General features: G+C 27.4%; 1 protein-coding gene across 1 annotated transcript in view; it reads left to right on the top strand.

Annotated features, from left to right (window-relative positions):
• LOC129942614 (homeobox protein abdominal-B) overlaps nucleotides 1–13,939 on the top strand; it is a 133,210-nt gene extending 119,271 nt beyond the window's left edge. The window contains exons 4-8 of the mRNA XM_056051629.1: nucleotides 2,725–3,132; nucleotides 3,221–3,408; nucleotides 9,640–9,826; nucleotides 12,198–12,403; nucleotides 12,540–13,939. Coding sequence (XP_055907604.1) covers nucleotides 2,725–3,132; nucleotides 3,221–3,408; nucleotides 9,640–9,826; nucleotides 12,198–12,403; nucleotides 12,540–12,731 — 1,181 coding nt within the window. The 3' untranslated portion in view covers nucleotides 12,732–13,939. The remainder of the gene's footprint in view (nucleotides 1–2,724; nucleotides 3,133–3,220; nucleotides 3,409–9,639; nucleotides 9,827–12,197; nucleotides 12,404–12,539) is intronic.
• Nucleotides 13,940–15,671: the final 1,732 nt, after the last annotated feature.

Below are 15,671 nucleotides of genomic sequence, written 5' to 3'. Positions count from 1 at the left end.
GAATTTTATTTGTTTTCGGTTATTTTTTGGTGTGGCGTATGAGGTGGAAGTGTTTGTGAATAAAGTAAACGAGATTGTTTAGTTACGAAACCCCAACGCTAGATGGAGTTTAGCTTTTGAAGAGAGAATCCAGAAAAACACCACCAATCAACTATACCAACAAGCATGCGTGTGCACACACAACATTGTACACACGCTGTACACTGTGTTGTATAATTTCAAAAACTCTCATCAAAGAGACAACTTTTGATGTGTATCTTCACATATTTCCAATGCATGGATATTTTTGAATTTTGGTTCAAACATAGCTTTAGAAATTATCTTTATTTTAAGATATATTTGACTATTGTATCTTTTATATAAAGTGCAAAAGATACACATTCATTTTGAAAAGATAGAAAAGATAAAAACAAATTTCGACCCTTTTTCATATATTCTTGTCGAAGAGTACTTTTCCTCGATTGTAACAAGTCAATAGCCCTCTGGATTGAATATCGGTGTCGGTGTTTCTTTATTCTCTTTCACATTTCACCCCCACAATATAATATCTTTCTCTTCTCTTTGCCTGCGTGTATAAACATCATCAGTGAATAAGAAAAGTCGCTTTAATATCAAATCAAATATACTTACGTTGGTATTGTGTATAATTTTCGAACTAAAGAATAAAGATACGTTTTCAAGTGGAATTCTATGCCTTAGCGCGCGCTCAAAAATAAATATATTCTTGTTGAAATTTTGTATCTCATCTCACATAGATACACACCAACACAACGAAACAAAATCATATGCGCCCATGCATTGCAGAGCCAACTAGCCTCGACTCGACTCGATAATGATGATGATATTATACGTATATTTGAAGAAGACGACAACGACGACGACGTCGACGCAGGGCACACGTTTTTGTATTCTTCTTCTTCTTCTTAGTAGTCTCGGTCGTGGTCTTAGCACTGAACGCTCGCTTCGCTCTATTATATTGGGGGCTTCTATTATATTGAAGCATTTCACGTGAAATCTCTGTTTTCAGTATAAATTGGAACTTCGCGGTGTACGGTTGGGCTAAAGTCACAGACAAACCCCCACGACAAATTATTTACTCCAAACAGAGAAAATATTCTCGCTGTTTTGAGAGAGAACAAAAACTGAACAAAAAAAATTAAAGAATTTTGAAAAGAAAAACCGTCAGCAAAAAGATTGTTATTTCGTAGATATTTAATTTTCGATTTTTCTAATAAGAACTTTCAAACCTGCCTAACTACTGAACTTAAAAAAAAAAACAAGGAAAGAACGTTTAACGTCGAGGATAGATTTGTTTCGTTTAAGTTTTATTTGTTTGAAATTGAAGTTTGCTGTTAACAAGAAAAAATATAAGAAAATATTTTATGTGTGCAATAAAAGAATTATATGTTAAATCCCAGACCAACTTAAAGTTGTGAATCGAATTTGATTTATTGAGAGTGAATTTACTGCGAAATTAAGTTTGTTTTGATTTGTTGTCCTTCGTTCCTTAGTTTAATTCGTTGATTTACGACTGCAAAAATTTTTATATGTGATAAAATTAGTTGAAATTTTAAATTAACTTAAAATTTTGACAATCATTTCGCTTTTTGTGTACAACTTTATTTAACTACAAACAAAAAATTAAATAACAATAAATAAACATTTGAATATTTTAAACAAAATATCTGCATATGTAAAAAATAAGAAGATAACTAAACAAAGTGTTTTCGCCTTTTATTGTGTTTGTTTCCATGCACCTTATACCTCCATCCCATCACATAACAACGCATCAACTTATTACCAATTGACTGCCTTTTTGACCAACTTTATTTGGATTGTCATCATCACGCGTCTTCATCTGGATTATCTTCAATTTATTAAATTTCACTAATAATTAATAATCAAATAAATTAATTAAAATCATTAAAATGATCTCAAAAAACAAATTAAATTAAAACAAAAAATAATTAATTTTTGATGAAAAAATAATTGTAAAAAAAATCATTGACCTGTGAAATAAAATTGTTAAAACAAAATTCAAAAAAATTAAATCAAAAATAAAACAAAAATACGAAAAAATACTCTTCGAATGCTCTTCGCGTATTATAAATTCTGACATTCTCTCGCATCGAATAAAACATCAAAATCTGGTTCTCCCGTTACTCGCGTCTTTTATTTTTCTCTTACATTGGTTCGTGTATCGATTGATGTTATATGTGTGTGAACGTGCGGTATATGTACGCTAATGCACTCGTGTGTGTGTTGTTCTCTTGAATTTTTACCGGTGTTTAATAATTAATTAACAATTCTGGATCAATCACAAATGCACCTGCAAATTATTGGACTTAATTTTACAAATCGATTTATTTTGAATTAAAACAAAAATAAAAACTTGAAATTGATATCAAATTTTTGTACATTGCGGCTTTTGATTAAACATTAAATAAAAAACATTTTTTTTGTTGATTTTTTTGTAATAAAAATCGTTCAAAATAACCGTAACTATTCCACCCCTTCCCCAAACAACCATCCCGCTGGCGTGCGCTCTATACGACCCCCACGATGTCTCGGCAGGGTCGCACGCCGCTGCCGGGGCTTGGTGGGGGGCACACCATCATCATCATCACCACCCGACACATAATAACCATAACCATCCTCACGCGCAACTTACAACGCATCATCAACAAACAACACCGACACATTCCACCCCGGTTATGTATGAAGATCCTCCGATTATCGTCCATCAGCAGCATCAGCAGCACCAGCAACAGCAGCAACAACAACAACCCCAGCTTTCCCAACAACAACAACAACAGCAACCACCACAACAGGTTCCCCCCGTTTGTCAACGAAGTCCGCAACCCTCGCAACAGCAGCAACAACAACAACAACAGCAACAGCAACCACCCACATCCCATCTCACATCACCCCATCATCCGCAGCATACAACATCCGCGACAGCAGGTCCAGCGATTTCCGGATCCGGTGCGAATCCTCAACAACAGCAACAACAACAACAAACAGCAGCCAGTGTACAACAGCAGCAAAACACAGTGGCGTCCAGCCAAACACAAATCGTTGCGCCAACAACGGCGAGTGTTTCACCTGCTAGTGTCAGTTCACAACCACCAGGTGAGATAATTTATTAATATTTGTTCGATTAAAATCAACTTAATTTACTTAACGAACTCTGCATACTATAAACGCTTTTAACATAAAGATATGTCCTTACTTGCAGGCCCACTTCATATACCCGCGTTACGGCCACCTTTTGATGCTGAGGCCTCGGTAAAGAGGCATCCGCATCATCCATGGGCGTATGATAGCGACAATTTTGGGCAATACCCGCAATATTATATAGAAAGAGATCGTAAGCCTGTGTTTTATACGTATCCAGAGCAATTTCAGGTGAGTTATATTTTCCTCATTAAAATCTGTTATTAGAACAGTACAACTTTTTCAATTTATCGTGCTTCCCAAAATTCCTTGGATAAAATATAACGCAGTTAAAATATATTAAAAACAAATTATTTCTGCTTAGAGAAAGAGAAATTATAAAATTGTTAATTTTCAAAAGTTTCAGTATTTTTAGAATTTGAATATTCAAAATGTTTTCGTTTATTTAAAAAAAATTAAAATGATTCAGTTTCGAAAATGACTTTTGTAAAAATAAAGATTATTTGAGATATTTTCAAATACTACCATATTCCATAAATTTAATTTTTAAATAATTTAAAATTCTTTTACCTCAAATCTTAACACATATATTGATTTTTTTTTTTCAATTCGGTATTAAAAGCTTTAATAGAGATTACCTACCCGTACTTTGTTTGGGACTATTTTTAAAGACCAATTCTACACAAATGAAAATAATTTTTTGAAAAATCTACAGTTTTAACTATGACTGTGCACATCATTAATCATTAATAGTATACTTAAAAACTTTCGCAGACCTCGGAAGTTTGAACTTATTACAAGAAAACTGTTTTTATTTTGTAATTTTAAAAGAAATTTTTACTTTTTCTTACAAATTCAAACATTTAAAAATTATTATTTCCTATGCAAGCAATGTTTTAGATTTACATACCTAATAATTTGTATATGTTGTATTTTATAAATCGGTAAAATTTATTTTATGTACACTCAAAAAGTTTCTTAAAAAAATTATAAATTTCTGTGATTTGGGTTGTTGATAACTCAACAATTAATTGTACACAAGAAATATATATTAAAATGAAAGATAATAAATACAAACATCATTAAAACTAAAATACTCGAAGTTATAAAAACTTAAAAACGTTTATAAATTTTGATTTTGATAATTATCAAAACATAATAGAAATTTATTTTTTGAAAGAAAGAAATTCTAATATAAATAAAAAATTAAAATACAATTTTTTGGAACTTGAAAGTAATTTTATTTTAAAGTATTGGGGCAACAATTTTCTTGGATAAGAATACAGTTATCTTTAGAGTCATAGCTACAATTTTTATATTTTTTTTTCATCTCAAATTTTCGCTTTGCAGATTATGTTGGTTAAGTAAATCAGTTAATTAATTTATTTTAGTCATGAAAACTAGAGTATTGCATGACACCTGCCTTAGACAATTGTTTTTAATTTACATTTTTCCATTTTAATTTAATTAAATTATTAACTTTCAAATAAAGTTTTGTTTTAGGAAAATAGAATATTTTAGTAATGCTCTGTTTATTTTTTGTTTTTGTAACGCGAAGTATTCTTTTCAAATTAAATTAAACAAAATATTAATAATCAGTATTCAATGAAAAATGAAACAAAACATTAGCAAGCATTGAGAATGAGATTAATATTTAGATATATATTACGAACTTTTTTCTATCATAAAACAATTCGTTGGTTAGTTTTTTGTATCAGAACACTCTTATAGAAACTTAAGTAAAATAATTTAAAATGGAAAAATTTGTTTTAATTTGTTCTCAAATGCCATAAATTAAATTTTTTATTTATGTAAATTTATTGATGTAAATTTATCATCTTTTCAAATTAAAATATTATCCTTCGAAGTAAAATAAGTTGAAAATAAACCAACTTGAAATATGTTACTCAATTTTTTAGTAAAGTGTACTAAAAATAAAAAATTGTGTAAATAAGGTGAAGCACAAAAATATGATCCAATTTAAAATAACTGGATCATGTATTTTAGTTCAATTGAAGTACAGGTTATTTCAACTTTCGGTCTTAAAGACATTTTTGTTAGTAGGTCAAATGCTTGTTTTTTTGTAGATATTATGTTGTTTTTGAAATTAAATTTTAAAGTTATCTATGGTGAAAAGAAAAATTTAAAAACAGAAGTTAATGCAAAAACGGTTCAAAATTTTATTTATTCTCAAACTTGTTTATTTTCATATTTGATATGGTCTTATATTTTTCAATATTTCTTTTCTTGATCAATTTTTCACAAAATATAAAAGTGATTGTAAAAATAACTAAACAATTTGTATCAATTGAAATTCAAAGATATTTCAAATAGAATTTTTTTTTGACGTTATAAGTTTAAAAGTGCATGAATAATTCTAAATTATGCGATACGAAATAAATTTGTATAAGATACATTTATCTTGTGTAAGTTTTATGCTAAACACAACGTACAAAATTGACAATTTGCGTCTTTTTCAAAAAGAAAATTAAAAAAAATATTTTCAGACGGATAATTTGAATTAAGTTAAGCCAAATCGGTCTATTTTAAAAATCAGTTGATACATTTGTTTGATAAACATTTAATTTTTTAAAACATTAATGACTTACTTTAAAAAAACATTGCAAAGAGCATTGAACCAGGCTAAAAGTCTCCGTAGATTTGAAAGGAATTTACCATAATTTTGTTCTTAATGAAGAAATATCTGTGCAAGAAGAGAAGATATAGACAAATCAGAAATTTACTTCCAAAGACGTTGATTGAGAGCTTCGTTTGTAAACGTCCTTAATAATAAAAAAGGCCTAAGTTTGTAGTCGAGTTAAAAATGTGTAAGGGTAAACGTAAAAAGAGGAAATTTAAGGACACTCTTTTTCATACTGTTAGAATTTAAGAAATACGGTCAAAAACTTTGGGGTGTAGATCATAAATTTAATAGCAGACTAGGATGTGACACGCACTTCTGTCGATTTGTCTTGCTTAGGAATTTAAAAGAAATTCATAACAAAATTTTGTCTGAGACAAATAATTTAAATCAATTTCTTTCTTTGTTCTTATTATACTTGAGTTTTAAACCATTTTGTATCAGTTGTTTGGTTGTTTTTTTTGTAGGTTTTCGTGTTTTGCTAAAAAAGGTTGTGAGTTGAATTTTTCTAAAAGATTAACTTAAAACTACCAACAATCTATTTTTTTCAACGCGATCTTTAGTAGTAAACTAATTTGTACCAATTTTATTTACAAAAAAAAACTGGGATGTGACCCACACTGATAACTTCCCATCCCGTCTGTCGATTTGTCTTGCTTAAAACTTTGTCTATATGTACTCGTTTCAATTTTTACCAAATGTGCGTACTATTTTTTGTAGATTTTATTTTTTTTTTTTTTTGAAAAAACGGACAGTTGGATTTTTATATAAAAATTAATGAATATCGAAAACAATATTTTTTGTGAAATAAAATAAGTTTGAAGCCAATATTTTTAATTTTTGAAGAACTATTTGAGTCGAAAATAAATTTTTACCAAGTTTTAATATTGTTTTTTTTTTAGAGTTTTATTTTTTGTTACAAAACTGTCAATTCTTTTTTTTTCAAAATTTTATCGAATGTTGAAAACAATATTTCTTATAACATAAAATTAGTTTGAAGCCAATTTTTAAAATTTTCTAAAAGATATTTGAGTCGAAAATCAATTTTTACCAACTTTTATAAATTTTTTGTAGGTTTTTATTTTTTGTAAAAAAAAAACTGTCAGTTCGATTTTTCTCAAAATTTGTCTTAATGTTGAACATAATATTTCTTATAAGTAAAAATTAGTTTGAAGCTATTATCTCAAATTTTTGAGAAGATATTTTAGTTGAAAATCCATTTTTACCAACTTTTGTTAATTTTTTTTTTCGGTTTTTGATTTTTTGTAAAAAAACTGAGAGTTCGATTTCTTTTCAAAATTTAACTGAATGTTGACAACAATATTTTTTTAAAGCTAAAAGTAAATTAAAGATAATATCTCAATTCGATTTTATCTTTATTATTGTCATTATTTATTTTGTCAAAAACATTATTCTTCGTTGCACATAATTGTTTTGGAGATGAAATCATATTTTGGTCGTAAAACTTTGGAGATGACAAATTTTTTGTTCAGTTTTTTTGATTTATAAAAAAAACCGTTTTATAGATTTTTTTCAAAAAATATACTTCTTTGATATGACGTTACAATATATTATATAAAATTTAATTTAAGTCTCTAGCGTTTTTGGTTCGTAAGATATTTAGGGTTAACCAAAATGTTCACCCTTTTTTTCAAACTGCTATGGTAAAAAAAACCACCCACGCAATTTTCTTGAGAGCTCTTTTTGCATCCTCCTGCCTTATTATCTGTATAGCAAAATTTATTTGAAGTCGATAACTTTTCTGGTTCTTGAGCTATGGACGACGAAAAAACGTCGCGAACGTAAAAATCTAATCTAAAAATCTTTTATTTCGACTCTAAGGACCTTGAAACGTCGAGAAATATCAAAATCTTCAATTTGACAAATCGGACAAATTACAATCCTATGGGAAGTGAAAATTAAATAAAGCGGCGCAATAGTCCGTAAGGAACCAGTGCCTTGTGACTTACAACTTTCAACCATTCCTGTATGGAGGTAAATGAAGGGATGGAGGGGACCTACAGTTTACATGCGGTATCCGAACGGCTAATTTGAGGATTTTTTTATTGTTAGAATTTCTAAATTTTATTTTAGATTTTTCAAAGAACAATATCTTACGTTAACAACAAAGTTTGGCACAAATTTTTACCAATTTTGCGTACAATTTTTCATTTCAGTTATTATCAAAAAATTTACTGAATGTCAAAAACTATATTTTCTACTATTGAAAATATATTTGAGTCGAAAAATAATTTGTACCAAGATAAGTCATAGTAATATTATTTTTGTAATTTTGATTTAAAGAAAAAAAAACTATCAATTCGATTTTCTCAACATTTTACTAGATATTAGGAAGATTTTTCTCCGTTCTATAAACTTATTTTGAAGATAAGAATGAAAAGTCCACCACTTAGAATAAAAGCATCATTTTGCATAATTACGAAATTCTCTAAGAGTTACTTGTAAATGGTACTTTTATATACAAAACGGCATAACTCGGCCTCTGAGTCTATTTGTTCCTGAGCGGTCCAAAGTTAAATTTGTTTTCGAAATTAATTGAGGGAATGTGTATTAATAGTCATTAGATATTTATAAGTAAAAATCTTACAAATGAGCGTATAAAATTTAAAAAACACTGGTTTACAAGATTTTTTTGCTATCAAACAAAATTTCACTTTTCCTATGAGTTAATTTAAACCCGGATCGAAATTGACGACAGGATTTTGAAATATTATTCGATAAATAAAAATTATGTAACGTAAATTCGTAATGGTATTTCAAAACTATAATATCTTGCTTCAACATTCTGTTGCAATGTGTATAATATTTTATTAAATGTTTGACAATTCTTTACATGTTGTTAAATTTCACCTGTCTCACATAAATCTTGAAGAATCACTGAACCATTTATGCTAAAACTGTTTTAATATGAAAAAAGCTATTTTTAACGAATTCATCGTCTTAATAAGTATTTTTATATTTTTGAAATATATTGAAACTGTGTAAAAAATAAAAACAGGTATTTTTAAAATCTAAGCAGATATAGTTAAGTCAAACTTCGGATTCGAAATCAACGTACAAAAGTAACGAATTTTTTAAAACCATAACAGCGTTTTTTGTTTTTAAAAACTTCATAAAGAGTTAAATAAGACTCATAAGTCATAACTAATGACTATTTCCAGAAACTACTCGTAAGTAAGATACTTAAATAATTCAAACTTAATAGTGAAGAAAAAGATTTCTTCTTTACACAATAATCGGACAATTTACTATTTATTGTCTTATCTTAGGCTAAAAAGGCCCGTTTTTTTGTGATAATAAGTCAAGATTTTAATTCTGGAAAATTTAATGCTTTTAAAAACTGTTTTGTCTGTGACTGAAAAAAGTCATAATTTTATCGAACAGTAATTTTTTAAATTCACAAATATTTTTCAGTAAAAATAATTCAACCAAACAAATTTCTTCCAGAAGTATAATAAAAACTTTCAAAATTTATAATAACCGTTTTATGCATAGATTTACACGAGCTGGAATAAAACAGCACCCATAGTTTTTAAGTAATTTTATCTAAAAGTGTACCATATTCCTCACAGTTTTGTTTTGTAGTCCAAAATGAAGCCAATATTTGAAAAGTTTTAAGGAGGTATAATTAAGCTCTCTATCAAATTTCTGCATTGTACAAAAATTGTTTCCGAAGCAAGGCCACATTTTATATTATTTGCAGTTTAATCATTAATTGAAAAAAATAACTATTCTTAATGATTCAATATAAATAATTGATAAATATATATCAAACAAAAAACTATATGCTTTAATTACAGACTCCTCCATACTGGAATTATCGTGATCAAACGTCATATCTTCCCGATGATCGACATGCAACCGCAGCAGCTGGTGCTGCTGCACGTCAATCAGTTGAAGGTGGCTCTCAGTCTAGCTATGAAGCTCCAACATATTCATCCCCTGGTACATTAAGAGCATATCCACCGGATGCTTATACAAGTGCTGGTAAGTTTTATTATTATTGTATTATATTTCAATTTGCAACAAATTACATTCTTTATGACTTATTGACATCCCATCATCAATGATTCATATTAGCACCTCTTTTAAACTTCTGTCTGCAATATATCAACACTATAAAATAGTCCAATATAAACACATCAAAAACTTCAAAATTAGTTGAACCAACAATATAATTTTCTACTTAATTACCGTGCGCGCACAGTTTGAGGAACAAATAAACACATAATAAAAATAACACCAGAAACGTATTTGGAATACAAATAGACTAATTATTATTATTATTATTGTTAAATTGTATTGTGAAAGAGAGAATCAAAATTGTTGTTAATTTGTTGCTATATTATTGCCTTATTAGTGTCTGATTAACCAATAAGATAGATATAAATTAGCTTAGATCAGTGTCTATAGATAAGGAAAATCAATTTTTAAATGAATTCCTAGCCAGCGTTTAATTTACTTATTCAATTCATAGGAGATACAGTAAAACCCACTTAAATGAAAGTTTTTCTTTGAATGCGAGCTTTATCAAAGCTATGTTAAGAGAGTCAAGTTGATTTGAAAATTAAATGTAGTGTTTTAAATTAAGAAATTATTAAATGATTAACTATTTAGGAAACAGTGCAGTGCAATTTTAAGATATTTATTAAAATATTGGGAAAAAGTGTTGCGTTTAAATTCAATCTACTAACTGTCGTCTGACATATAGAAGTTCTTGACGTTTCAAAATCTAGATGTTATTTAATTAGAACAATGCCAATGAAAAATCGATTTGATACTAAGTTTTTGTTAACTTTTTAAATGCGGCTTATTTTTGCAATTTAAATAAATTATTAAATTTAAATTAATACAAAGTTCTAAACATGGGGTTATACTCCTTTGACAAATTATGCAAAGTAGAAGACAATGGCAAACCCTGTATATATAAACTTATAGCGAATTGAATGATCCAAATCAGAATATTTTGGTAAATTCAGTTTTGCATATTAATTATGTTTAAAATATCAATATTTTTGCAAAAGTAAAGCTAATGCTTCTATACTAACTTTTAATCTTATCAAACTGTTTAACCATAAATTATAACATCGAATTCACTTGAAACCAGTTTGTTTCTTTTTAATCTTAATAAATATTATAATCAAAAGAAAAATCTTAAATTCACAATTAACTTAATTAAGACGTTGAGAAACCAGTTAGTGATCGCAATTAAAAATCAAATAATGTTTTTTGTTTTGTGTATCGTTGTTTTTTTTTATTTGGATCTGGTTTAGTATTTTATTTCAAAAATTTAAATTCAAAAATTCTTTTTTTGGTTATTTTAATTTGACGTCACATCGAACGTGGGAGAGATTGAAAATGCAAATTTTTTTTCTTTTCTGATGATGAGAAACATAAATTGTATAGCTTTCTTTTGTACAAATAAAACAAAGCTATTAAATGGATTGAAATTAAGATGTTTTTGAAAGATAAACGGTAATTATTTGTCATTTAATGTGAAGATTATATTATTGTCAAACCGTGAGCAATCAAATTCATTGAATTAAGAAACAACAAATTGTGTTTAACATCACCTTTGGCTATACATTTAAAGCAATAAATCTTATTCATCAGGGTTCAATGGTCTCAAATCTATTTCCAAATTTCAGTGACACTCTTAATCGTCTTATGTCTTTTCTTGCAGTTTATCAATTTTACAATGGCTAATTGTGAAGGAATTAAAAATAGCATATTTTTGAAAAAAAAAACACTTTCTTAACGAGATGGTTGCTCAGATCTTCTTTATATCTTTTTGTCCATTTGAAATAGTTAAGAAGTGTCCTTTATATGTAGTTTAGTTCAAAGCCATCATATTCTGTCAAGTAAAAGAATTTTTAACCTAAATTTTTAGTTAATCTACATCCTTTTTGCTAAAATGTTGACAACGCTAAACAAAGAATCATGTTGACAACTTAGGATTAAGCCTATTTGAAAGCAAGTCGTGAAAGTAACAATTTTTAATTCACTTTCTCGATTATGATAGCTTTTTCTCAAACCTTAAACTGTCATATGTCAAATTGCATTTTAAGGGTTGCCAACATTACACAAATATTGAAAAATATTAATATTGATGCTTTTAATTTGAGACAACCTTAAGAAAAACATTCGACCTTATTTTAAGAACAATGGAGCTACTTCAAACGACTTAAATTATTTTCAAATTTGAGGACTTAAGAAAACTAGTGGTTTTACAATATGTTTACACTTAAATTGCTTTGTGCTTCCTTATTTTTTTTATTTCCATTTAAAATATCAAGTTCTTAACTAAAAATTTCCTAAATTAATTTTGTAATCAATTGTCTGTTTTCTGTTGTTTTAGGTTCTGGTTTAGCAGTGGGACCAGTTGGCCAATGCACTCCTCCTAGTGCAATGGAATGGACGACTCAGGTTACTGTTCGGAAAAAGCGCAAGCCCTATTCAAAATTCCAAACAATAGAACTTGAAAAGGAATTTCTGTACAATGCCTACGTATCAAAGCAAAAACGATGGGAATTATCTCGAAATTTAAATTTAACAGAACGACAGGTAATTTCATCAAATATTTTTGATATTGTTTATTTGTTTATTTTTCCTTCACGAAATTAATTTTAAATATGATTTTTCCAAACGGCAAAACTTTGATTTCCAAAATTTTTCTTTTCTTTTTCAATTTTTAACTTAGGTAAAAATATGGTTCCAAAATCGTCGAATGAAAAACAAGAAAAACTCTCAGCGACAAGTAAACCAACAAAACAATAATAATAGTTCAAATAGCAACCACAACCATGGCCAGGCCCCACCACAACATCCCAATGCCCATCACTTGAACTTAGGTTTAGGAATGGGCCATCATACGACGAAGATGCATCAGTGACCTTTAGATAACAGCAGTGCAATGGGATTTGCAACATACTAACATACAACGAATGCTTAAAAATCAATTTAAGACAACAACAAAAATACGAAACACCCTGTTTGACGAATTAAAAAATAATTAACAATGAGAGTTAAACTCACTAGAAAAAGAAAATATCTTAAAGAATTAAACAAAAAAAGTATAAGAAGAAAATAAACACAAACTCAGTGCAAATAATATAATTAATATTATTTTAAAATATCTTGCAATAAGCTTAAAAAGATCTTAAAAACTCAAAAAGAACATAAAATCTTACCAAAAATTCGTCCACTCCAGGTGAAAGTTTAGAAGAAAAAATCGATTACAAATAAAAATAAGTGCTAGCAAATCCCAAGCCCAGATGTACTGCTGATCAAAATTTAAAAACAATTAAAGAAATAACAATAAAAAGGGTTATTTTGAACTTTCATGATGATTTTCTATCGTCTCTCTCACACTCTCTCTATCTCTCTCTAATGAAGGATTTTAGTTAATTTTATAAACAAAAAAATAATAACGTGGTACATAATTGTTTCGAATTGTATAACAATAGACTTATAAATTTAAATAAACGTGAAATAAAATAAAACAAATATTAATTAATTAAATAAAATTAAAATAAAAACTTAAATAATTTGTAATTATAATTTTAAGTTCCTGTATATAATAAGATAATTAAAAATAAAATGTATTATTTAAATTGGCAAAATAAAATTTAAGAAAAAAAAACACATTTATAAATGAAATTATTCGACTAGATTAAGTTTAAAATAATAATTAAAAACACTCAAAATAATTATATATCTAAATTATATGTAAAATTTTGCTTATCTTATAAATTAATTAAAAAAAAAGTAGCTGTAGTTGTTCAAACAAGTATTTGTCGCTGTCCAGATCTTGTAAACACATTAGTTTTCATAGTGATATAAAAATTTAAAAAACAAAAAATATTATACCTAACTATTATTAATATAAATATACGTAGGTGTCCATAAAATACATTATTATTAAATAAAATTAAATAAAACATAAATACATACAAAAATATTATAATTGTAAGATTGTGTGCGTGTTAATAAATTGAAGGCTTTGAAAATAAAAATAGAAAAAACTATACATACATCAAAATTTCATGAATAAACATAAACAAAAGAACTTAAGTAAACAGTGAAAAATTAAATAATAATTAAAGAAAAAAAAGTAAAATATTTAAAAATAGTAATTGCTTAGAAATGATATTATTTTTTAAAATAATTTTTGTTGATGTTTTATTATTATTATTATTTAATTTTTAAAATATAAATTTAATTTAGTTTTCTTGTCCCCATTTATTATTATTATTATCTATTATTATTTGATAATGAGCCTCCTGAATATGTTAAATATAAAATTTTAAAATTAAAACAAACAAAAATATATTGTTTTATTATGAGTGTAGGTAAATCGTTTACTTTTTGTATTAATTTATTGTGAGGTACCAAAATATGGCAACTCGAACGAATATACAAAATTATAGCAATTACGGTTTTTTTTTATTTAAAAAAAACTTATAAAAGAAGTTTAAAAAAAATGGTTATAGTTTTATTACACGGAAGTTGTTATCAATGGCTAAGGTAAGTACATTATGCATGAGTATGATGCTGTTTTCGGAGTCTTTCAATTGGAGGTAAGCATCATCTTGAATAGAAAAAAGACAAAGGTGAGATTCTAAAAAAACTGTTACAAAACTAGAGAACGAGGGCTAGAGTTCATTAAAACAAAATATTTAGAAAAATAAATACCAACAAATTACCTTAAAGCCAATTAATTAACTTTTAAACAAATTTGTGCATTAAATATTAAAAAAAAAAACATAATTTCAAAAGTTTTGGCAGTGAAAAATACTTTTATAAACAACCCTAAAAATACCCCCCCAAAAAAAATTATGCTAAATTCTTTAATTTTAAAGCCTGAATTACGGTGCTGCCAATAAGACGGACTGAACTAATTCTATAGATATTACTTTTCCGTTGGCCTTCAAAACCTATTATTTCAGTAAACATCAGATAAAGAATGTTAAAAATATGGGCTAAACCTTGGATTAAGGACATGTGCATTGATACTGCACTCGTTTATATTTTATAGTTTGATAAATTGTCAACAGGTGGCGCTAAAAAACTGTATAAAAGATCAGCTGTTAGCTTATACAATTCACGAATAAGTATCTACATGCCTTTTCTCTGTACATAACAGGCAAAAGACCATAAACTTCAAAACATCTTAATGTAATCGTGAAACTAAAATTTACTGAAGTTTTTCACATCAGCATAACTTATACGCCTTGTAATTTTATTGATACGTTAATAAAATTGAATATTTGTTTGGTGTTATTATGAAAGATATTTTCATCCGGAGAATATGTATAAAGTTTAAGTCATTTGTTATATACATATGCAGCGTTTTCTAGGTAAACATCAACCGTATTTATTTATTCCGAGAGAAAATAAAACGGCATTTATAAAATTACCAAAGAATTTAATTGCAATCGAATCAAAATCGAAGGTGTTTGGAGAGATATCTGCGAAGATATATACGTTCGTCGTCCAAATCTCAAGAATCACATAACATCAAAAAATGCTAAAAGGACTTTCAAAAACATTGAGTGGGCCGTTTTTTTATTATTGAAATTAAATATTTTTTTAATTTAAAAAAAGAAAGTGAAAAATTTGGTTGAACCTGGAACCTTACGCTTTCGACTTCAATTTAATTTTATATCAAGTCTTGTGCCACAATGCCAAATTATTAATAATTCGAAAATAAAAAGTCGATTAAAATGTATTTAGGAGTCGACTATCTGGAGAACTAACGAAAGAAAGTATTCAGCCCTATCGTTGTAACCGATGTGAGAAGATTATTCTTGTACTTGCTTATACTGATTCG

This window comes from Eupeodes corollae, chromosome 1, assembly GCF_945859685.1.
Source record: "Eupeodes corollae chromosome 1, idEupCoro1.1, whole genome shotgun sequence".
NCBI lineage: Eukaryota > Metazoa > Arthropoda > Insecta > Diptera > Syrphidae > Eupeodes > Eupeodes corollae.
Note: the sequence above shows the minus strand (reverse complement) of the source record. Positions and strands in the feature narration are given on the sequence as shown.